This window comes from Moschus berezovskii, chromosome 8 (assembly GCF_049115385.1).
Source record: "Moschus berezovskii isolate FMDL1 chromosome 8, NW_MosBer_1.0, whole genome shotgun sequence".
Taxonomy (NCBI): domain Eukaryota; kingdom Metazoa; phylum Chordata; class Mammalia; order Artiodactyla; family Moschidae; genus Moschus; species Moschus berezovskii.
In genome coordinates, this window is record NC_142467.1 from 22,495,010 (window position 1) to 22,518,339 (window position 23,330).

General features: G+C 39.8%; 1 protein-coding gene across 10 annotated transcripts in view; it reads left to right on the plus strand.

The window, feature by feature from the left end:
* MEF2C (myocyte enhancer factor 2C) overlaps window positions 1-23,330 on the plus strand; it is a 180,384-nt gene that overhangs the window by 134,263 nt on the left and 22,791 nt on the right. For 7 of the 10 annotated variants that reach the window (XM_055429053.2, XM_055429059.2, XM_055429054.2 and 4 more), the window contains 3 exons: window positions 440-583; window positions 10,602-10,788; window positions 13,179-13,226. In XM_055429053.2, coding sequence (XP_055285028.1) covers window positions 440-583; window positions 10,602-10,788; window positions 13,179-13,226 — 379 coding nt within the window. Of the gene's footprint in view, window positions 1-439; window positions 584-642; window positions 781-10,601; window positions 10,789-13,178; window positions 13,227-23,330 lie in introns of all 10 variants that reach the window. The other 3 variants (XM_055429058.2, XM_055429060.2, XM_088838474.1) reach the window with 2 other exon arrangements.

Below are 23,330 nucleotides of genomic sequence, written 5' to 3' on the forward strand. Positions count from 1 at the left end.
AACTCCAACCGGGGATCTCTTTCCACCATTTCTGCTTTTGTCATGATCGCATTTTCAGAAATCATTGTGTAACGCCCTAACTTCTAATTTTTCTGTGGGAAAATAGTGTTGCAACTTGCCCCCTTGTGTTCTTCTGTGATTGTCTCTCACTAGATATCGGAAGCACACATGCATTCCAGATCGTAGAACTTCGACCCTTCCATCTTTTGTTCGTTGAATTTGGTTTCAGAAGGAATATTTCCCTTTTACTTTTTTTTCTTGAGTAGTAATGAGTGCACTGTTGAAATGACTCACTGTTTCTCTGTACAGTTGCTTTACCCTCGTGTAATATAGCCCATGTAATAACCTAAAATACTGGCAAGCTTGAACGTCGTTGACACCCCTGAATGTCTTTTACAGCCTTTGTCTAGGTTTGAACTTTCCAAATTATGTATTTCAGACGTTGAGAAAGAAGGGCCTTAATGGCTGTGACAGCCCAGATCCTGATGCAGACGATTCAGTAGGTCACAGCCCTGAGTCTGAGGACAAGTACAGGAAAATTAACGAAGATATTGATCTAATGATCAGCAGGCAAAGATTGTGTGTAAGTACTCAAAACACCCTTCATTTTTTTTACTCTTGATATTTCTCTGAACCTGGCAGGCCTTGAACAAGAAAGAGAACAAAGGCTGTGAAAGCCCCGACCCCGACTCCTCTTATGCACTCACCCCACGCACTGAAGAAAAATACAAAAAAATTAATGAAGAATTTGATAATATGATCAAGAGCCATAAAATTCCTGTAAGTACCAAAGGTAGATGGCTGGTCTGCTGATAACTGCTGCAGTAACATCCCTTAACCCTTTCAGTGAGGGCTTTCTCTCAGCAACACTGCAAAGGCAAACCCAGAAAATAGCCATCTCATTCCGAGGGCCGTTCACTTGGAAAGCAAACCCTCAGGGTTGCTGAAGTTATGTCATCGAAACGATGTGCCATCCAGAAGTTCATTCGGAGGTAGCAAGTTTACAGGAGGAAGAGAAAGATCTTCGTGACCCACCCAGAATTTACACAATCTCTTAAACACACAGTCCACACAAATCACCAGGCGCTCGCAAAAACGAGAGTCTCCTTCTGAACGAGGATTGACTATAAAACAGATATATTTTAACTGAGATCAGATACATGGGTGAGACGGCCATTCTCTCACGTAAACTGCCGCTCATCAGCTCATCACCCGAGTAAAAGCTTGTTCCTGAGTGAAGCTTTCACCCTCTCCCTAAACATGAAACTCAGCAGCAGCACTGAAGGGTTAAAGCTAATGCTCGCTGCAGGGAAGCAGAGTGCATGACAACCTAACGGTAAGATTTCAACATGTTTGTGCGCTGGGGTGATGTTACAGCTTTATCAGAATATTCGCTTTGCCTACATCAACATTTTCCATGCTTTAACATTTGGCTAAGTTTTGTCTTAACCAAGTCAAAAAATTCCTAACAATCAATCATATGCCTTGCCAGATATTTAAGAGAAATAACTCTGCATGTATTATTTTGTTTGCCCACATATTATAGAGGGGGAAAGTACATACCTTTTATTCTTCCATCAATCAAATGATGTTCATTTTGTGACATAAAGTGTTACAACTTGAGGTTCACATACTTTCTGAATAATGAATGTCATGTCTGAACCTTCACTGTATACAAGCTCCTTAGTAGGTAATTAATTCCTTTCTCAAAAAAGTACACTTTCTCTAAGTTAAGGAAACATCTGAAACCTGAGGATTGAGAGAGACTGTAGTGAAAACAGGCCTCAACAATTACAAGTGCAGATATCTGAGGACAAAAGCTCCAGGCCAAACCCACAGACACTCACAAGATAAATTAACGCTTTACACATAGTCGGTGCACGATCAGCCCGTGTCGGATTAAACTGAACACTTAAAACTTCTTTATAAAATGTATGCATGTTAAACTTCCTGTCATAAATAGACATCTGCTGCTTTTGTTAAATGAAGTAATGCCCACGGGAAATCTTTGGTTGAATCAGAATTATGAATTCTCTCTATCATGAAGGAAAGCTAACTGCTGTAAACTCTTAAAGGTTTCATAAGACCGAGTACCACATACAGCATTTCCACAGTGGGCGCTTGGTCAAATGAAACATTTCCTATCAGAGGCAGCAATGCGTACTTGCTACAGCCAGAATTCTTAAGTGAAATCTCCTGGGATTTTATTGCCCAGCAGAAGGAAAGAAGGAGCTCCTTTGGGCCAAGTTTTAGTTCCTATGGCCTGAGTTTCTCTCAGTATATAATACACTAGTTGAGAGCTGCTGGGCGCGTTTGTGGATGTTAAGATTTTAAGGTGAAGCACATTAGGTGTCTCAGGAGGAATGCCCAGCACGGTCAGGAAAGGGGCGTGTGTGTAGAACTGGCAGTCACTCTCCATGTGTGTGTGGAGCTTTAACCCCCAAAGATCTGGGAGGATGCCCATGTTTGCCCACTGGATCATTTCCCCCGTGCTCTAGGGGGAAAGAGGTGTAATGCATACCTGGGTTCCCTCACCATATTTCATCCTGTCGTGCAGAGTTCAAAATCAGGATACATGATTTCTTAAGAGGTGCAGTGGCGTGCGGCAGAGGATGGAAAACCACATTAGAGCTCACAGGCAGAGCTGTGAGAAGGAGCCATACAGCTCCGGGCTGTGCCTCCAAGTCCCCGCTTCTTTAGTGAGTGCTTCAGTCTCCACGATGAAAAGCCCAGTTTTCGCACATCGTGTTCAGTTGCTGGAAGTAAATTTTGTTGAAAGTTTCCACAGCTGCTAAAACGTTTACAGCAGGGCAAGGACACTCTGCCCTTTGTATGGAGAGAGTGTCTCTGCCTCTCTCAAAACATTACAAGGGTGTTTTTCTATTCCAGAGACCCAGGTTGAAGAATTTTCCCTTCTCAAATCGAGAATTTAATATCGCAGCCACCTGTTGGTACCATCTCATTTTTGCCCATATTCCTCAATGACATGAAATCACTCATGGCTGATTTGGAATCCTGTCGACCAGCATTTCCTCATGTGGGGTTTGCCACGGTTCATGCTGGGCTTCACAGCGAGAAAAAAAACAGCTCCATTTGAGGAACCAGGAATTAGGAAATGGGCTGAAGGGAGGAGAGGGCAAGTGCAGCCCTGGTTGAGAGGGGCCAGGAAGGGAGGAAGTGGAAATGGGAGAGTGTGGACGTACTTTCCTCAAATAATGAACTGTGAAGAGTGAGAAAGAAGACTGTAATTAGGATCGAGGAGGGAGGTAGAAAAAGTACTTGAGGTGTTTTATATGCCAAGGAGGAACACTTAAAGAAGGAAAAGATTGGACGTGTGGATAAAATGGGGATAAAATGGTGAAGCTTCTCAAGGAAGGGGGATGGGCTGGGAACCAGAAGGATTCGCAGATGCAGTCAGAGCAGCAGCGGGGAGAGGGAAGTTGAGCGGATGGCCACCTGATGACCTGTTTTTATACTGAATTCAGCTTCCAGAGCTTTGAGGTGGGGAAGCAGGTGCTTGAGAGAGGACCAAGGGATGCCTGCGGGTGTAGACATTGTGCGGAGCTGCAGGCAGAGGGGGTGGCGAGCACTGGCCACAGTCGCGGGGCGGCCTGGAGGGGGTTTGGATACCAGCAGGCGAGGTCGCTGGGCTTCCCTAGTGGTTCAGTGGGTAAAGAATCCGCCTTCAGTGCAGGAGACTGGGGTTCAGTCCCCGGGTCAGGAAGATCCCCTGGAGGAGGGCATGGCAACCCGCTCCAGTATTCTTGCCTAGAGAATCCCATGGACAGAGGAGCCTGACAGGCTATAGTCCATGGGGTCACAAGAGTCGGACACGACTGAAGCGAAAAGCACACACGCCCGCCAAGTGTAGTCAGTAGTCATCAGCGCTGTGTGATTCCTTTCTCTGCTGGTTCTCAGCAGGCTGGTCATGGTTGTTCAAAAGTTGAGAGTGTCAGCTGTGGCCCCAGAAAAGAATTCCGTTCAGTCATTCCCATTAAATGAAAGAGGGCCTATTAACTAAAAATATTTTATTAAAAATATTTTATTGGACTTTTCCTTGTGGTAAGTTTGGGAAATCATGGGTTTTGGATAAGAGTTCAGATACCTTTCTGACCGCAGTGACTCACTTTGGTAACCATGATCCATTTGTTCAGGGATAGAAACTAAAAACTTTTTCTCTCTCATGCCCGTATCCCTAAAACCAGGGCCCGCGGTGTGGGTGTGTGACCTGTACAGTTACACAGGGCCCTGCTCCCCGAGGTCCACACCTGGTTAAGTGCTGTGCTGTCCCCATCTTGAAATTCTTAGCAAATTTTTAACAAGGGCTCCACATTTTCATTTTGCCCAGAGCCCTGCAAATTATACAGCCAGTCCTACTTATATCATCTTATTAATCACCCAGAATTCTCTCTTCTTTCCTTTCTTGGGGGATTCTAAAATTTCAGCCTGCCCCTGAAATCTTTGCAAGTTTGGAGTCTTTAATGACATTTTGGCTTTCATTTTTTCGACAAAATTTTTTAAAATTTGGATGCTGTTTGTTTGTTTGTGTTGGCTGTGCCAGGTCGTCCTAGCAGCACACAGGATATTTAGCTGTGGCATGTGGGCTCTACTTCACCGATCAGGGATCAAACCTGGGCCCCCTGCACTGGGAGTGCGGAGTCCTAGCCACTGGACCACCAGGGAAGTACCTAGATGCTTTTAAGTTCCTTAATTTTGAAAAGTTGAGAAGAAAAAGAAAAAATGCCAATTTCTTATAAACATGGGTACATTGTTATAACCATTTCCTAAGGCATCTAGAGTTGATGGATCTCTTTTCTGGATGCAGTTGCTTCAAGTCCCACATAGGGTCAAGGGAGATTAAATGACTTGCGTGCTTAAGTTGCACTTTATTACACTACCTGGACTGCAGCTAAGATTTCTAATACAAAGGCTGATGTTCTTTCTAATTCTCTGAGACAGCTTCTCGCTGTGGTCAAATTTAAGCTTATAATGTGATTTCAAAGTTATTTAGCCAGTTCCTGATGCAGATAAGGAAACAAAGCAAAAGCTAAACTGCAGTGGATGTTACCGTGTTTTATGAATTGTGAATTTTTGAAGTATGCTTGACTTCCTGAAAGGTGACGCTAGTGATAAAGAACCCACCTGCCAATGCAGGAATCATAAGAGATGCGGGTCCGATCCCTAGGTTTGGAATGATCCCCTGGAGGAAGGCATGGCAACCCACTCCAGTATTCTTGCCGGGAGAATCCCATGGACAGAAGAGCTTGGCGGGCTACAGTCCATGAAGTCACAAAGAGTTGGACGCAACTGAATCAACTTAGCATTTATGCATGCTAATATCAGAATTATATCTGACTTCTGTCTAGCCAATCACAAGAGAGTTTTATAATAACTCTCATCAAATTGTTTATAGCCCAGAATCCTGGAAACTGAATGATTTAGGGGTGACGGTCAGAGGTAGAATGGAGTAGAGAGACTTTTACCAAATTGGTTAGTAGAGTAGTTCAGAATTCATTAAATGATTATTAACCATCCTCTTTATTTTGGATATGTAAATAATCACAGGGTGGGGAAAGGTATTGGCTTTGTTCTGTACTGAGACACAGTCAATATTCTGTAGATTATTCAGGAAAGAAGTAGTCTTATAGTGGGGTCCTTAGGTATCCAGTTAAACATTTATCAGTAGTAATAATACAGAGTAAGACATTTTTAAGCAAAAGAGAGCTATAAAATATGAAATCTGAGTAAATTTGAACAAGAGGAGTCTTTAAGGTGTATTTTTTCCCAAGCCCTCATCCACCCTGGCATCAATAGGCATAAGCACACACCCTAACATGATGTTCAGCCATGTCCCATAAGAGCCCATTTAGTCTGTTATGTTCCTGGTTCATAAATAATAAGCTTCTCACATGCAGCCCATACTCACTTCACAGTATGATTTCTGACCAAAATATTTTAGTTCTATCCAAAAATGTATACTGTGTTGCACAGTCATTTAGTAGCAAAACCAGCAGACTCAGTCACTTGTTACATGACCTTGGATCACTTACTTAATCTCACCAATTTAAAAAGGAAGGTTTATATCTGTAGTGAAGGGATGTTGGAAGCTTCAAACATATTGTGTATGTAAATTACAGTGTAGTGCCTGCTCAATAAATAATATAGAATAAGTTGTTGTAACCTTACTTTTACATATAGTATCTTCCTAAAAATTCTTTGAATGAAAATATTCAATTTATACAATAAAAAGTGGGCTAGGCTATGTATTACCTCGTAGTAAAAAAACTTTAGCATCTGATGAAAGGGGACATTAAGTAGCCAACATCTTAATTGATCTTATAAAAGAAGAGAAAGCGATCAGGAGATGGGTGGGAGCAGGAGCAAGATTAAATAGAGTGGTCAGGGTGGGCTTCCTTGAGAAGACTAGCTTTTTTTAAATTTTATTTTATTCAAGGGTAGTTAATTTACAATGTTGTGTTAACTTCTGCTGTACAGGAGCATGACTCAGTTATTTATATATTCTTTTCCATATTTTTTCCATTATGGTTTATCACAGGATGTTGAATGTAGTTGCCCATGCTATACAGTGAAACTTGTTTATTCATTGTATATATGATTTTTTTGCATCAGCTAATCCCAAACTCCCAGTTCTTCCTCCCCTTTCCCCTCTCCCCCTTGGCAACCACAAGTCTGTTCTTGATGGAAAAGACCAGATTTTGAGCAGAAATTTGAAAAAAGTGATGGAGTTAACCAGAGAAATAAGACGAGAAGGAGGGAGGTGAGAAGAGGATGGCAGGAAATCAGTAATGGAGCCTGGTGGAAACTGGAATTAGGACCCTGTGGAACACTGGGAGAAGCTGGGCTTTGCTCCAACTAGGATGAGAGTTCACACAAGGTTTGGAACAGAGAAGTGCCATCACCTGATTTATGCTTCTGAAGGATCTATCTGAATGCAGCGTTGAAAATAAAAGGGAGGGCAAGGACAGAAGCAGGTAGCTATGAGCAGGTGACTGCAGTGATCAAGGCAAGAGATGATGGTGCTAGAATCAGCCATTGGACCGTAAGAGGTGGTTGGAGGTTATATGTGGAAGTTAAGCCAACAGTGTTTCCGGGTAGACTGAAAGTGGGGTATGGGAGAAAGAGAAGATTCAGGGGTGACTCCAGAACTTTATTCTGTGCAAAGGAAAGCATTGAGCTGCCACCAGCTGAAGATGGGGAGAACTAGATTGGGGCTAGTTTTAAGTTGCTTATCAGACACTTAAATAGAAATATTGAGAGTGTAGCTGAATATGCAAGTTTGGAATCAGAAGAGAGATCCGAGCTAGAACTAGAAAAAGGACCATGGTACTCTTTCATTCGAGTTTCCCAGGTGACGGTAGCAGTAGGGTTTGATCCCTGGGTCAGAAAGAACCCTGGAGGAGGGCATGGTAACCCCCTCCAGTATTCTTGCCTGGAAAATCCCATGGACAGAAGAGCCTGGGAGACTACGGTCCATCAGGTTGTGGAGAGTCATACATGACTGAGCACACGCTCTTACATTCGCAGAGCAGGGAGAAGAGGATGAACCAGAAACCAAGCCTGAGAAGGAGCAGCTATCGAAATAGGAGGGAAAGTCCAGGGTTGTGGAAGGGGAGGAAGTTTATCAAGAAGCAGTGATCAACTGCGTCCCTGTTGAGAGCTAAGAAGTTACCGTTGGATTTAGCAATCTAAAGGTTATTCATGACAATGACAAGAGCATTTTAGTGAAGTGATGAGGAGAACTTTTTTTACTGGAGTGAGTTGAGAGAAAGCAGTGTGCCAGATTTCCAACCCAGGTCACAAGAGCAGAACTGTCACTGGTGACATGATTTTTGAAAGTTCCCTACCAAACAAAGTGAAACATTCCCTCACCATACACAGTAATTGCATTTCTGGGAATTTCAGCGCATAAAAAAAAAAATCTGTGTTTCAGTGTATTAAAAATACCTTGTGTTTGCAGAACAAAGTTAGTTCTGACTCAGATGATTATTAAAAAGATTTTTCATACACATGAATGTCCAGTGGAGCATTTGAAGGTGGGATAGGGTAACAGACAATTCTTTGTTGTGTACAACTGCCCCACATATAATAGGATATAGAGCATATCGTATTGGGATTTCCCTGGTAACTCAGTCAGTAAAGAATCTGCCTGCAGGGCAGGAGACCTGGGTTCAATCCCAGGGTCAGGAAGATCCCCTGGAGAAGGAAATGGCAACCCACTCCAGTATTCTTGCCTGGAAAATCCCATGGACAGAGAAGCCTGGTGGGCTACAGTCCATGGGGTCGCAAGAGTCAGACCACCACCACAGCATATCTGCCAACCAGGAAAATACCAGCTCAATCATTGCCACCCACAAGTTTCCAGAATGCCCCCTAAGGAGATAGTCCACCTGCAGTGTACCACACTTCTAGATCTAGAGTTACTACTGTGGATCTAGTGGAAAACAGGTGGCAAACTCAGAAGGGTAATGGAAGAAAGTTTAGTAAAGGGTCTATTTTCAGATGAATAGAGATCAGGCGTGCTGCAGTCCACGGGGTCGCAAGGAGTCGGACACGACTGAGCGACTGAACTGAACTGAGAGATCAGGTAAACTCAAGAAATTGTGAAGTACATTAGGGCTTCCAACCTGGAAGCTATTACCATACGTAGGTCTGAAAGAGCAAAAGGAGGGAGAATTTATCAGAGCACAGTAAGATCTATGTCACTGGAAAGAGGACCAAAAAGGGGGTGTGCTGCTCACTAGGGGAAGGCAGCCTCTGCCGTCCTCTGGCCCAGCAAGAGGGGAAATATACCCGGACCTCTCTTCTCTGACTCTCTCTACTTCTGCCCGTGCCTTCACTGGCCCAGGTGAAGCCGGAGGCCCAGGGGAATGTGCTAGATGCAGTCTGGGACATCAGCCTCCTGGGCCCAGAGTGGTGGAAAGGGGATTGGGGTAAATGGAGAAGTCCTGGAAGGTTACTTTGTTTTCTCAAGTATGCTAGAGTAATTCTTATTTGGCCTTTTAATAAGGGAATGCAGTATTTTATTAACTCTATAGACATGTATTTTACAGCATACACTAATATTTTGTTGTTTAAAGGCTTTGGGAGTCAGGGAACATAATCATTCTTTGATGTCTTATCAAACATTCATATTCAATCATATCATGGTGGTTATCCAAATTTATTTTTGTTACCCTGTTTATGACAGATAAAGCTTAATAAAATCTGTGTTAGTATAACATTTGTACACTTTTATTTCCCCCAAATCAATGAAGGATCAAAGACATGTAAATGAAAAGAGTTAATGGAACATTTGTTCTCATCAGTATTGCCATGTCCAGATCAGGGAAGAAAAGAAAAATAGGAAAAGTAAAGAATAAGGGAGCAGAAGCAGAGAAAGAGGACAGTGTTGTAATTATCACCAGGATGAACAGAACTGCTGCAGAGCACAACGCGTGATGCAGGCCAGCCGAGCAACGAGAAATAAACAAAAAGGAAACAAACTTGATGTTAGGATTACACAAAAAAATAGTAAAAAGAAAACTTTGAGCCACAGGCATATATGCATTTAAATTTGTTCGATGGGTTATTAGAGACTCCCTGAGGGAATCTTCTGTGTAAACCCTAGTAATACATACTAGATCCACACATATACACATACACACATATATCCATTTTATATTAAGAATGCTGCATACTCTGACACCATGAGTCCTCTGGCAATATATTCAAACAGTATTTTCATTTATAATGTTAAAAATGAAAAAAAAAAAGGAAGAGGGAAGGATATTCCAACTATGATTATCTAGCAAATGCAAGCAGACAAATAAGCATGTGTGGGTTATATTGCCAAAATAATACCAAAAAATCAATAATTGGGGCCTGAATTACTCTAATTAGACATCCACAGAGATCACTAAATGTTTGCAACTCTCTCATTGGAGATGTAGGTCTTGCTATTTGTCAATGTCAGTATATCCCAAAAGGTGAAGTATGATGTATATTCTGAGCTATCATTTTAAAATATGAATTATTGAATGATACATGCTCCCTTGAACCCTGTGTCTTAAAATGTCGATTATCTTTAGAGTTGCTTTCAAAAGACAGACTTTTAAATATAATAATTAAAGTATATATGCTATTCACACACCCGGAGGTGATTTTATATCATTAAACTTCTGCATAAATATGCTTCAATAAGCAATTAAACCAAAGGCTCCAGTGTGCATTTTAATCCCTTTTCTCTGTGAAGTCATCACAGTCATGTACCTTTGATCTTGCAGTCATTTCTGGCACCAGATTCAGATATCAGAAATGAACAATTACCACTTAATAGAATGGAATTCAAAGACAATGGAGTCTAATGAAATGGGGCTTTGTTTTAAACAAAAGTGAAACGTTTTCTAATAGTTGCAAAGAAACAGTTCTAAGCACATTAAAGAAACCAGTTTATGATCTGAACATCTTGAGAGCTCTTTTTAATAATCTAGACACCAAGCAGTTTGGAATTTGAAACTTTTCTTGGAAAAGTAAGGTTGTCTGTACTGGGCTGTGTTTCTCTTCTTTTCTTTTACCCATGCTTGTTTTTCTTGCTCCTACAGGCTGTTCCACCTCCCAACTTTGAGATGCCAGTCTCCATCCCAGTGTCCAGCCACAACAGTTTGGTATACAGCAACCCCGTCAGCTCACTGGGAAACCCCAACCTTTTGCCACTGGCCCACCCTTCTCTGCAGAGGAATAGTATGTCTCCTGGTGTAACACATCGACCTCCAAGTGCAGGTAACACAGGTATGTCCTCGTAACAATGCCACAGTGGCAAGTCACTGGAGGGTGCTACCCTTGGCAAAGAAGGCTGTTTTCCCTGCAAGATGTTGAGTGTTCCAGCTTTCCATTTGTTACGTCCCTTCATCGCTCAATACCCATCGCCATCTAGGTCTTCTGCATGATAAAAACCTAACCCTGTTAGCATATCTTTCAAAATCTTTCATAATCTGCAGTCTATATGTTTAGCCTAGCACCCATCTCCTCAGGTGGCTATATTTTAACCGCATACTTTCTCAAAGAGAACGCCAGATAACCTGTCTCCATGCTTCTGTTTCTCTTCTCTTGCCTAAAATGTCATTTTCCCTCTTACTTCTAGCCAGATATCACCTTTTCTATGAAACTTTTTCCCCTGTGTCCCCGATAGCATTTATCTCATTTAGTTATGTATTATTTTGGTCAATTGTTTATTTATCAGTCCAGTAACTTATAGCACAGAGGACTTAAGGCAGAGAAGAAATGTGATGAAATATCATAGTTTATAAGTGCTGTGGGATGACTTGGGAGAATGGCATTGTAGCATGTTATTATCATATGTGAAATGAATCACCAGTCCAGGATCGACCCATGATACAGGATGCTTGGGGCTGGTGCACGGGGATGACCTGGAGGGAGGATATGGGGAAGAGGGAGGTGGCAGGGGGGTTCAAGAAGGGGAACACATGTACACCCGGGGCAGATTCGTGTCAGTGTAATGCAAAATCAACTAATATATTAATGTAAAGTAATTTGCCTCCAATAAAATATATATATATATATAAGAGCTGTGAATTAAAAACAAAACTAAGTCAGAAATAAAGATAAGAGCATATCACAAGGACATACACAACTGCCATACATTTGTGTCTGTACTTCCAGGAGATTCTTTTGGTTATGCAATTCACAGTGTCTCAGAGAAAAGAAATCTTTGCTCAGAAAGTTTGGCCATTCTTAGAACTCAGATCAAGCGATACACAATATGATATACTGTATTGAGTATGTGTCCATTTCCCCACTGGACTTACAGGACCTTGAAGGAAAGAATGTCCTCTTGCTTGTCAGGTTCATGGTAGGAACTCAGTAACTATGAGTTGAATATAACTAAATAAATCCTTCATATATATAAAATAAGCACCAAAATTGAATTTCTAAATTGTATACAGCCAATCATTATACATTTACATTTTATTTCTTAAAAACCACTTAATAGGGAATTTTAATATGTCTTCGACATACTTTTTATTAAAAGTAATTTATCCACAGAAGAATATTTCCGTCAGAATACTTATATCTGCCTTAGAATTAAATGTGTATTACTTTTTAGTACAGAAACTTTATGTAGAGGATACAATCAGCCACTTTAAAAAAAATCTTGATATATCTTAAATCTGAGAGAGATGTATAAAGGACTTATGCTGTTATCCCTACTTCTGAATATGTTGAAATTTTTCATAAACATTTTCAATAACTATATGTATTCCTTTTAGATCATACTCAAATGCTGTTGAATTTCCTATTTGATGAACTCATGCTCATTTATTTTTAAAAAAAACCTCATGGTTTATTTCCAAAATATTTATTTGGTTGGAAATAATAAACTCTTTCCTAAAATGTAATGAACATTTTCTTATAATTCCAAACCCAGTACCAAATAATAATGATAACAATTAGAAAATAATCTGGCTGATATTCTGTTCTTTTAGATAAATTTTGTTTCATAAAAAGTAAAATGAATTATTATATTCAGTATCTTTTTGAAACATCACAACTCCCATAAATGAAGATTGCCAAATTTTAACCTGCTTTCTTAAGCTAGCAGTGAATAAACATATGTCTCTAAATTTGTGGCCAATAAAGTCTGTTTTATTGTATTAGTAAGTAAATTCAGGTAGTAAAAGAGGTCATTCACTGTTAAGAATATTCATGAAACGACCAAAGTGCTTGGCAATTAGCATTGTACAGAATTAAATTGTATAAATATATTTACAAAAAATTAAACATCAGATATATGGTTATTTGAGCATATAATAAACTTTACTCTTCACTTTCTAAAAAATGCAATCTTAGGAAAACTAAATATAAAAATACAGTAAACATTTAGAGACCATTCAAAGACTAGATTTTTTGACTAGGTTTTTTTTAAGGTAATCTTTCTTAGGAAAAAAGGATGTTGCAAAATGTCAGTGATGGAATGTATTTTTAGTGTTTGAGCACAGCATGTCACAGTAAAACAAATGTCAGCCATCTGACCTAGGTAACACTTGACAAATTTAGGACTCTTGGGAGAATCCTAAGAATGCTAAAGTTTCTAGAGGTACAGTATGTTGTCCCATGGGCCATTAGCCTTTCTCCTTCTGATCTTCCGCCTTCGTCCACAGGTGGTCTGATGGGTGGAGACCTCACATCCGGTGCAGGCACCAGTGCAGGTGAGTGGAGACGCCAGTACTGGAGTGCGTGTCATTGTTGAGCAGTGCTTTACTTGGTGATCTGCAGAAGTAAGTCTTTTCAATAAAGTTGAGAGATCAGGGAGACTCATGGGAAAACGGCCCCAAGAATTTCTAAAGCATTTTGATGAAGCAGGAGTGATTGGATAGTAACTCAGTGATGACTATTTATTAAGTAGACCTTTCCATAATAAAGCTTCAGCTAGTCAACATAATCGGAATTGGGGGTTCTGATCAAATCAATTTAATCCTGGGTACCATCTCTGGCGGCCACCGGAGTACCTCTAGCAAACCTTGCAAGTCGTGTCCTTTGTAAATTATTTCACATTAAATGTGAATCACTTTCTATACAAAGAAATACTGAACTCCTATATACTTCTAAAGGAGAATATATAAAGAAAAGGAAGGAGTGAGATTATAACCATTCAACAATACTGTTAATAAAATAAAGCCACATTTGGTATTACAATGAATTCTTAGAGAGTATAAACACAGTGTACCTCTCAGAAAAGCACATTAAATACAGTTCAGCTCTTTAAGAACTTCTTGCATTATGGCCAGTTGGTCTCATAGTCACATTTCTCCAGGGTCCCATGTTAATTCATATTATTGTGATTACTGAGATGTCGATGTCCTTTCCGATGCAGAGGGAAGACAGCACAATACTTTCTAATGCTAACTGCAGTTCACTGTTGGTATAACAAGTAACCCTGGTAATTCCTGCAGTAGAACATACTATACATTTAAAATAGTAGGAGGCAGCCATGAGAACACAAGGTTATGTTTGAAATATCAAAAAAATTCAAGCTTACTGAAATATCTGTGGCCAGCCTAATTAAACTATTTTGCCAGGTTCAACTATAATAGGCTGTTAATTATAAGAAAGAAGATTAAAAATTGGCATATAGAAACATGTTTATAAATATGTCCATTTGAGAGTAATGTTTCTTATTTCTGATATTGGCTCTTCACTAATTCAGTAAGTAATGATGAAAAAGTGTAAGAACTAGAGGACTAACAAACAGAATCAATGGTCCTGACTTCCTATTTTATCTAGCTTTTAAGGAGTAGGTAGAGTCAGATTAATGATTAAACTGAATATACTATTTTGCTGGATATTGAAACAAAGTGCTCTTTTTTTCCCCTCAAAAAAAAAGTACTTCAGGATTTGTAGCCTGAAAATTATAGACCAAAATTAAACCATTGTGTCTTGGACTCAAATCTCTGCCAGACACTATGGCTAGAGGGGGTGATAGGGCTGCAAACTGGGTTGTCTCAAAGTCCAAGAAAAAGTAAATAAGAGTAGTTTAGATATTATAATATTTTATCCAGTATCTTGATGCATCAGTTTGCTTGCTTGTATGAGAACAGCCAATAACAGTGATGAAAGTTAATAGAAAAAATATGTGGAGTTGGGGGACGGGTACTCATCTTTGATGACATGGCCTCTTGTTACTGCCTAGTAGTTAAAATGCTTTAGAATTCTATATTGAAAATAAGCATTGTTCAGTTATGCTGTCATTGTCAATTCCCTGACAGTCCACTAATTTACATGGCCCTCCGGGGACAAAGAAGACACTTAATCTTGTAAACATAAAAGTTAGCCATATATAGGCTATAGCGTCATTGAACTAAAAAAAAAATCTTGTAGACTTAGCAAATTCATTCCCCAACTTCAGGACCTCTGCCATAACTCAAGAATCTTCTACTTCAAAAATGGAAGGAAGTTAAAAATGCAACACTCAGTTGGTCCACCTTGATGATGATAAATACTGTATCTTGATGATTGTATCTTATAGTGAGGAGCATATAACAGTTTCTGTATAGTTATGAAAGAGTTACTTCCCCACTTTTTAAAAATAGAGGAAGAAGCCCTTTCTAACTCTGGTTCCACAGAACACCTGTTACAGATGCCACTGAGTCTTAAGCTTAGCTGCTATGTCCTGCCCACAGACTCAGCCGTCTGCCCCTTCTTGCTCACACCAGCCTGTATCAAATGTCAGAGTGAATATATTGTTGCTGATGTCAGAGAATCACATAACACTGAGGGAAAGAAGGCCAGTCAGAATGTCTCTGCATTTTCAGAAAAGAAAACTAAAGCAAAACGGCCAAAAGATACCTCCCAAATTTTGAATCCTGTCATTGAAATTCAAGGTCTCAGATAAAGTTAGAAACTCTGAGGTCAAGTGGCAGGACTCTCCAATTAAGTTAAAATATTTTTCAGTCTGTGCGTGCTCAGTTGCTTTAGACGTGTCCGACTCTGCGACCTTATGGACTGTAGCCCGTCAGGCTCCTCTGTCCGTGGGGATTCTCCAGGCAAGAATACTGGAGTGGGTTGCCATGTCTTCTTCCAGGGATTGAACCCGCATCTTGTATGTCTCCTGCATTGGCAGATGGGTTATTTACCACTAGCCTCCACATGGGAAACCCCTTTCAGTCCAATTTTCTTCACTGTCTACTCATCTCAAATGGCAAAAAGAGTATAGTCTCACGAGGGAAGGAAGTAAATTCAGTATTTATTGTGTTTCTTTAAAACCAAGAGACCAAAGAAGTAAGCATCCTTCCCTCTCAGCTCGATCATAAAGTATAGCATCTTTTGCATCCACTTGCTGCCTGCACTACACCTCTCCCTCATCCCACCATCCAGTGAGTCATCAGGTCTTACCAACTTACCAAATGTCTCCAAGGTATTTCCTAAATCTACCCCCTTTCTCTCCATTCCTATCTCACTGCCCTGGTTTTGGCTCATAGCAACACTCCAGAAACTATTTCTAAAGATCCCTAATTCATCTCCCGACCTCACATTGCATCCTGCTCCATACTCCCCGTTAGTCTTTATCAAAGCCTTAAACTCATTGTAGGTCATCATTCAGATGCTTAAATTCCAGCAGTGATTTCCCAGATCTTTCAGAATTAACCATGAGCCTCTTATCTCTATGGGCTTTCCCAGTGGCTCTGTGGTAAAGAATCTGCCTGCAATGCAGGGGACATAAAAGGTTGGGGGTTCGATCCCTGGGTTGGGAAGATCCTCTGGAGGAGGGCATGTCTACCCACTCCAGTATTCTTGCCTGGAGAATGCTATGGACAGAGGGGCCTGGCATCAACAGTCCGTAGGGTCATAAAGAGTCAGACATGACTGAAGCAACTGCATGCTCACGTGCTCTTCTCTCTGGCCCATCCCTGCTCTCTGGCCTTCAACCTTCTTACTTTCTGCCACTGCCATCAAGAACCCCACAGTCAAGCTCTAATAATAGCAAACATCTAAATTGCTCTATGTGATTTACAAAAACAAAAAACAAAAAAAACTTGTATTTACATAGCAGCCCTTTCATGTAGATATTCATATTATGCCCTTTCTATAGTCAGGGGACCTAAGGCACAGAGAGGTTAAGTAATGGCCCAAGGTGGAACCCAGGCAGCCTGTCTCCAGAGTGCGTGTTCTTAACTGCATTGTGCTTCCACGTTCTAGACAGCGTCACAGCTTCTTGCCTTTGTGCGTGTATTCTTGTCATTCTCCTACTTCATGGTCCTGAGCACTGCTTGTCATCCTGCAGAATTCAGTTCAACCATTCAGGAAATCCTTTCCTGACTCTTCCAGAAGGAATTAGGCACCTCTCTTGCCTACATTGTTTAGCTCCTTGCATTGTAATTGCATTATCTGGTCATACATCTGTCTCCTGGACACGTCCCTCTGGGGGCAAACTGTCTTCTTCAGTTTGTATTACCAGCTCAAGATACAAGAGCGAGGACGTGGCAGATATTCAGTAAATCTGTGTTAGCTGAATAAAGGAAAATTTGATCTTCTAGACATAAATTTTTTATACTGTTTATGTGGAAAAAAGAAAAAATACTTCAAAGAAATAATGCAATTTTAAATATAAAAAGATATACCCTTGATCTGTAATTCACAGAAATAACATAATGTTCTGATACTGTAGCTAATAATGAATTCATTATTTGATTAAATGGCTAAGCACTATTAACCAGTAAAGTTTTACAAACTTTAACTTAGCTAATGGAAAACCTGAAGGGCTGATATATATCAGTGAATAAAACATAGGCAGGTGCCTCTGACCATCACAAGTTTCTTCTTGAAATGATGAACATCTTATTGCTTAAGTTGAAATCCTTTCATACATGAAGGTGAGAGGTGATAAAGAAGAAACAGGATGGGGTTGTACTCTTGATGTAAGGGAAATATACACCAAGTCATTATAATACGTTAGTAATAGTGACATTTGGAGATTTCAGTTGACAGTTATTCATCCACTATTTAATCCTTTACTTTCAAGAGCCAAAATTGAACGCCATTGCTTTTAAAATTACATTGTGTCATATCTCTGTGCATTAAAGCTTTTAACATGCTACTCTTAGTGCTTACAGATGATTGTAAGATCAAGTTCAGTTGAGTTTCTGTATTCATTAGGTTTAATCGTTAGCACAGCAGTGCCTTGTGTTGGATTATTCATTTTCTTATTGGTGCCCTTTGTTTTCATGACATAATTGCTTTTTTATTGAGTTGAAAGTACCAGTATGCTCAAGGATGCACTGTTTCCTGATTGAGATTTTTTTTAAAAAGGGTTGGGGGGGGGTTGTCGAGGAGCAGAAAGAAAATCCTTTAGGAATCTCTTTAAAAAGTCAGGAGAATTGTACAGTCTACATAGCTATCTGACAATAAGGCAAAGGATATTTATGTATATTGGTTAATAATTTTAATTGGCATTTATTGTAAATTAGAGATAATTTTATATAAAAAGAAACTAACAGCTGTTTCCTTATTTTGATTGTTAATTGTTTACTATTTTATGCATTTGGTTGTCAAGCATTGTCACTTCTGGAATGCTTAATTTGTATCAGCTGAATACATGGAGACTTGGTGGTGGCAGTGTGCTGCTGTGGATAAACCACTGAGCAGTGGCTGAGTAAGGAGACCTGGCTTCCAGACTCTCAAAAGACTCCACTCGCCAGTACTTTGGGCCATGACTTTGGACTTCTGAACTTAGTTACTTGCATTAGGTATAAGACACAAAAGTCTTTAGAGTCCATTTACATGTAATGTTTTATGATCATATAATCATAAAAGTTCACCAACATGACATTTTTGTAATTCATTTAGCATTGGAAAAGAAAAATTTAGCATATCATAAAATAGAACTAAATGAGAAGAGGAAAAGTTCATAACATAATTATTCTATACCAATACCATTGCTTTACAACTATTTGTTTTTGAAAATACATATCAAAATTTTCTTCGCTGACTTTCTTACCTTTGACCAAGTAGACCACTCTGCAATTCTTACTCAGTGGTTTAAAATATCAATGAGAAGTGGTTAAAAATTCAGTTTAAAAGAATTGGCTTTGACAAGTTTACCTGTTTTTTTGCCCAACAAAACACAACTTCAGAATCAATATTCAAGAAACGGAGATTACCATTTAGTTACTCTCAAACAAAACTTTTTTGTTAGTATAAAAATATAATTTTATATTACTTTTTTAAAAATTGTTAAGCAGCATATGAAAAAAAAGCTAAGTTAACAGTTGGATTCTTTTGCAGTATTATGTTAGTTTCAGTTGTTCTGAATAAAAATTCTGAGTGCGTTTTCAATTTTACCTTTGGGAGTTCACCCAAAACATAAATAAAGATCCAACAGCATTGCTTTATTACTATCTATGCAGTTCAGTGACAGTGATATTTTTAACCCAAACCAAGATTATCTAGGTTTATTAAAAGAAAAAAAAAAAATACTGTCCTCTAGTTGGATAACCTACAGCACGTGATAATCAGCCACTGCCAAGAAAATCAGTGTCCACTTCCCAAATACAAGACCTGGCAGGTTGTAGATAAGGTGACACCATTCTGTAGAGGCCATGTTGAAATGCGAGAGGCAGGTGGAAGAGAAGACAAGAGGATGTTAGAGGCTAAGTCAGGACACCATCTACTTTCAGCCCCTTTGGTTTGAGTTAATTCTTAAGGAGTTTGATTTCCAGAAGGAAAAACAAAATTTCAAACTGTAACTTCCCTGGAGAGTGTTTCAGCAGATTTTAGAGCCTTTTGTATATCAATGATTTCTGACCTCACAAATCGGAGAAGGCAATGGCAAGCCACTGCAGTACTATTGCCTAGAAAATCCCATGGATGGAGAAGCCTGGTTGGCTGTAGTCCTTGGGATCGCTAAGGGTCAGACACGACTGAGCAACTTCACTTTCACTTTTCACTTTCACACATTGGAGAAGGAAATGGCAACCCACTCCAGTGTTCTTGCCTGGAGAATCCCAGGGACAGGGGAGCCTGGTGGGCTGCCGTCTATGGGGTTGCACAGAGTCGGACACGACTGAAGTGACTTAGCAGCAACTTAGCAGACCTCACAAATTGGATCGTTTTTATCCCCTTTCTATTATATTCAGTAAAGCAATGTGAAAGCTGGTCTCTTCACTCATATCCTACTGATTTAACCTAAGAGTGTGATTGATAATAAAATTTTGGTCTTTTTAATATTGATTCAAGCAGTTAACATTTCCTCTCTAAATTATTAGTTTTATTCAACATTTGCCTATTTTCTCTCAGCATTTTTTTTTCCTCGCACAATGTTGATTTCTGTCTTTCCCATTTTTGACATCACCATAAGATTTTATTTGGAGATAATACAGAAGCTCTTTTCAGAATCATTAGTGATATGAAACTGCATCAATAGACAGCAGATCCTGACAGAGGGATGTGGTTAAAAAACCCCTCTTGGAAATCAATGTTTTACCTACCGGGGACTTTTTGGGGCTTCAAGGCTTTCAGTCAAGAGTATAATGTGCTGTTTTTAGACAAATCTTTGCCAGTCTTAAATTTTAGTTAGGCTTATATAGTATGTTTCACTTGAATTTCAGTTCTAAGTGTACAGTCATGAAACAGTCTCATATTTGAAAGATTAAATATATTCCTTTAGTTTATGTGAAAGGAAACTCAGGGGCTTCCCTCGTGGCTCAGAGGTAAAGAATCTGCCTGTGATCCAGGGGACCCAGGTTCTATCCCTGGATCGGGAGGATCCCCTGAAGAAGGGAATGGCAATCCACTCCAGTTTTCTTTCCTGGAGAATCCCATGGACAGAGGAGCCTGGTGGGCTATAGGCCATAGAGTTGCGAAGAGTTGGACATGACTGAAGCAACTGAGCAACACACAAAGGAAACTATTGTAACAAAACCTTGTGTAAATAGGTTGTTTGTCATCTACAGATGTGTTCATAGGGTGCTAAGTATTCGCTCAGTTCATTCATTATTGCTCCATTTCAGCTATATTAACTGAACGTAATATCTACTTGGTAACTGTCTTACTAAACACTGTGCCTTCCTTTCACAATTGTTTGATCTTAGACTCCACTTATACTCTCTAGTTATGACAAAGAACTGATTTGTTGTATTTGTACTGTAAGAGGGAAAAAAAATCCCTGCTGTATTAAGTTATGATGATATAATAATATATTATCAGTCATGTCCTACTCTTTGTGATCCCATGGACTGTAGCCCACCAGGCTCCTCTGTCTGGATTTCCCAGGCAAAGAATGCTGGAGTGGGTTGCCATTTCCTCCTCCAGGGGATCTTCCTGACCCAGGGATCAATCAAACCCAAGTCTCCTGGGTCTCATGCATTGGCAGGTGAATTCTTTACCACTGAGCCACCTGGGCAGCCCATGGTAATAATAGTAAATCTAAATCTGTGGTCAATTTACCTATTTAAACATGATAACATTAATTTACATAACAATCATGTAAAGGAAACCTTTGATATTAAGTAGCTCGGAGAAAACTGTAAAATTATGGAGCAAAAGTTTTGCTCATGCAGTTTTTTGGGAAAAATACTTTAGAGGCAGATATTCAGAATAATAAAATAACCAAGAAAAATACATGATGTTCGAGTTACTTTAGGGAAGATGTTGTCCTTGGAAAGTCGGTGAATCCCCACGTTGCAGGATTGTGGTGAAAATTAAATGAGATCATCGATACAAGGCAGCACTGAGCACACTTTCTGCCCTAGAGTAAGTGCATGTTAAAAAATGTTGGCTCTTGTTAGTATTACAATTATCTATATTCTTGATTTCCTAAGCAAAAAATAAAGCTTAATCTAGTCCTAGTAATATTTATGAAATGTGCAGGGTGTGAATAGTGCTCTAGTAGGCTTCACCAACGGAGAAGGCAATGGCAAGCCACTCCAGTACTCTTGCCTAGAAAATCCCATGGACGGAGGAGCCTGGTAGGCTGCAGTCCATGGGGTCTCTAAGGGTCGGACACGACTGAGCGACTTCACTTTTACTTTTCACTTTCACACATTGGAGAAGGAAATGGCAACCCACTCCAGTGTTCTTGCCTGGAGAATCCCAGGGACAGGGGAGCCTGGTGGGCTTCCATCTATGGGGTCACACAGAGTCGGACACGACTGAAGTGACTTAGCAGCAGCAGCAGCAGGCTTCACCAAGACACATGCCTGCCACGGCCCCTGCCCTAGACGGTGGGAATAGAGAGGAGATATTAATAGATCCCAGACAGAAAGGGAGCACAGTGCAGTGCAGTGCAACACGTTTCATTCGAACATTATCATCTTCTGATGTGTTTGCAGCAGTTGTGTAAATGTTAAAACCACAAGTAATTATTCTTCTCTTCTGTCACGTTCTCTCTAATTTGAACTGTCTCAATATTTTTGTTTAGAAAAATGACTGAAAGAATGAGCAATTGTGTCAATAATGAAGACACCCCCTCATTTTTTAGCAAAGAGACAGCCCCCAAATCGCAAGAAGTGAACAATTAAGTGAGTCATAAATCTATCTATCATTCATTGTTAAGTGGAACTTTTTTTTTAAGATAGCAAGGTTCCATCTCATTTTTATGGTGCAATGAAAAACTATCCCTTCAGTAAGACAGTCCTCAGAACAGAACGAAATTTTGTGCGTCTTTGTGCCCTGGAAACATCAGATGGTCAACTTTTTTCTTATTTGCAAATGGAGCCTTGATTCTGAGAGAAGGGAAAATTCATGGATGCATTCTAAATCTGAAACATCTGGCTTTGGTAATAATGTAGTGGAAGCAGCTTATGCTTTGGATTCAAATCAAAGCTCTCCCACTTACTGACAAGCCTTAGAAACTCCCGGAACCTCAGTTTCCTCATCTGTCAAAAATCAGGATGATAATGCCTGACCCACATGACTCTCAGGATAAAAATGAGAGTGGGCTGCCAACATAAACCTGCTTTATGACACACACTCCAGTCTTTGGAAGAATAACTTAGTACCCAATAAAATTTCTTTACTTCTGCCTCACAATCCAGAGGCCATTGTGTGTGCTGAATGTTTAAAGTTCTAGTTGGCAGATAGACTGTTAATTTCTCAAAAGATTCTAAACAGAACCAAGAAACATCAAGGACGAGTAGGGTCAACAGGCAATTCATGAAGGTCTGGTTCAACATCAGGGTGACCTAGTCAAGCTGAAGAGACTAGTCTCTTTTTAGAATGTCTGCTGCCCTCCAACTGGTACAACCAAGAATAGCCTTGACTTGGGTGTATTCTTGGGGTATTTTTCTAAGAATACACCGCAAAAGGCACTGAGGTTTCACAGGAGTTTCTTCTCAGTCTGACATTATGCATTATTATATTGTTTCCCTAAGAAACCCCCAGATAGAGTGGAGACTTGATTTTTACTTTTAAGAATCTGTAATCAGGAGTCTTTAGCTGGATAAGAATCAGAAATCTGATTTGCCCCCATTCTGCAGTAGGCATATTGAAATTTTCATTATTCCCAGATTTCTGACCTCTAAATGTTTTGTGGTTGCCTTTTCCCTTAGAGCCATCCCATGAAAAAGATCTCCTTTCCCCTCCAAAAAAAAAAAACATGATTGTGATTTACAACAGCTGGATAACTTATAGTTGCTGTTGCTTTTAACAGCGTTTCAAGCATTCAGGGAAAAGTGATTGTAAGACTGAAGACTAGCAGGTCCTAACTTTTTCTACTAAAAACTGTTGTAGATGTGTTGCTTACAGTAGAGCAGTGGGTTATATGAGCCAGTTTACTGTTTACAATTTAAATTACATGAAAAGACGTAGGTTTATTTGCA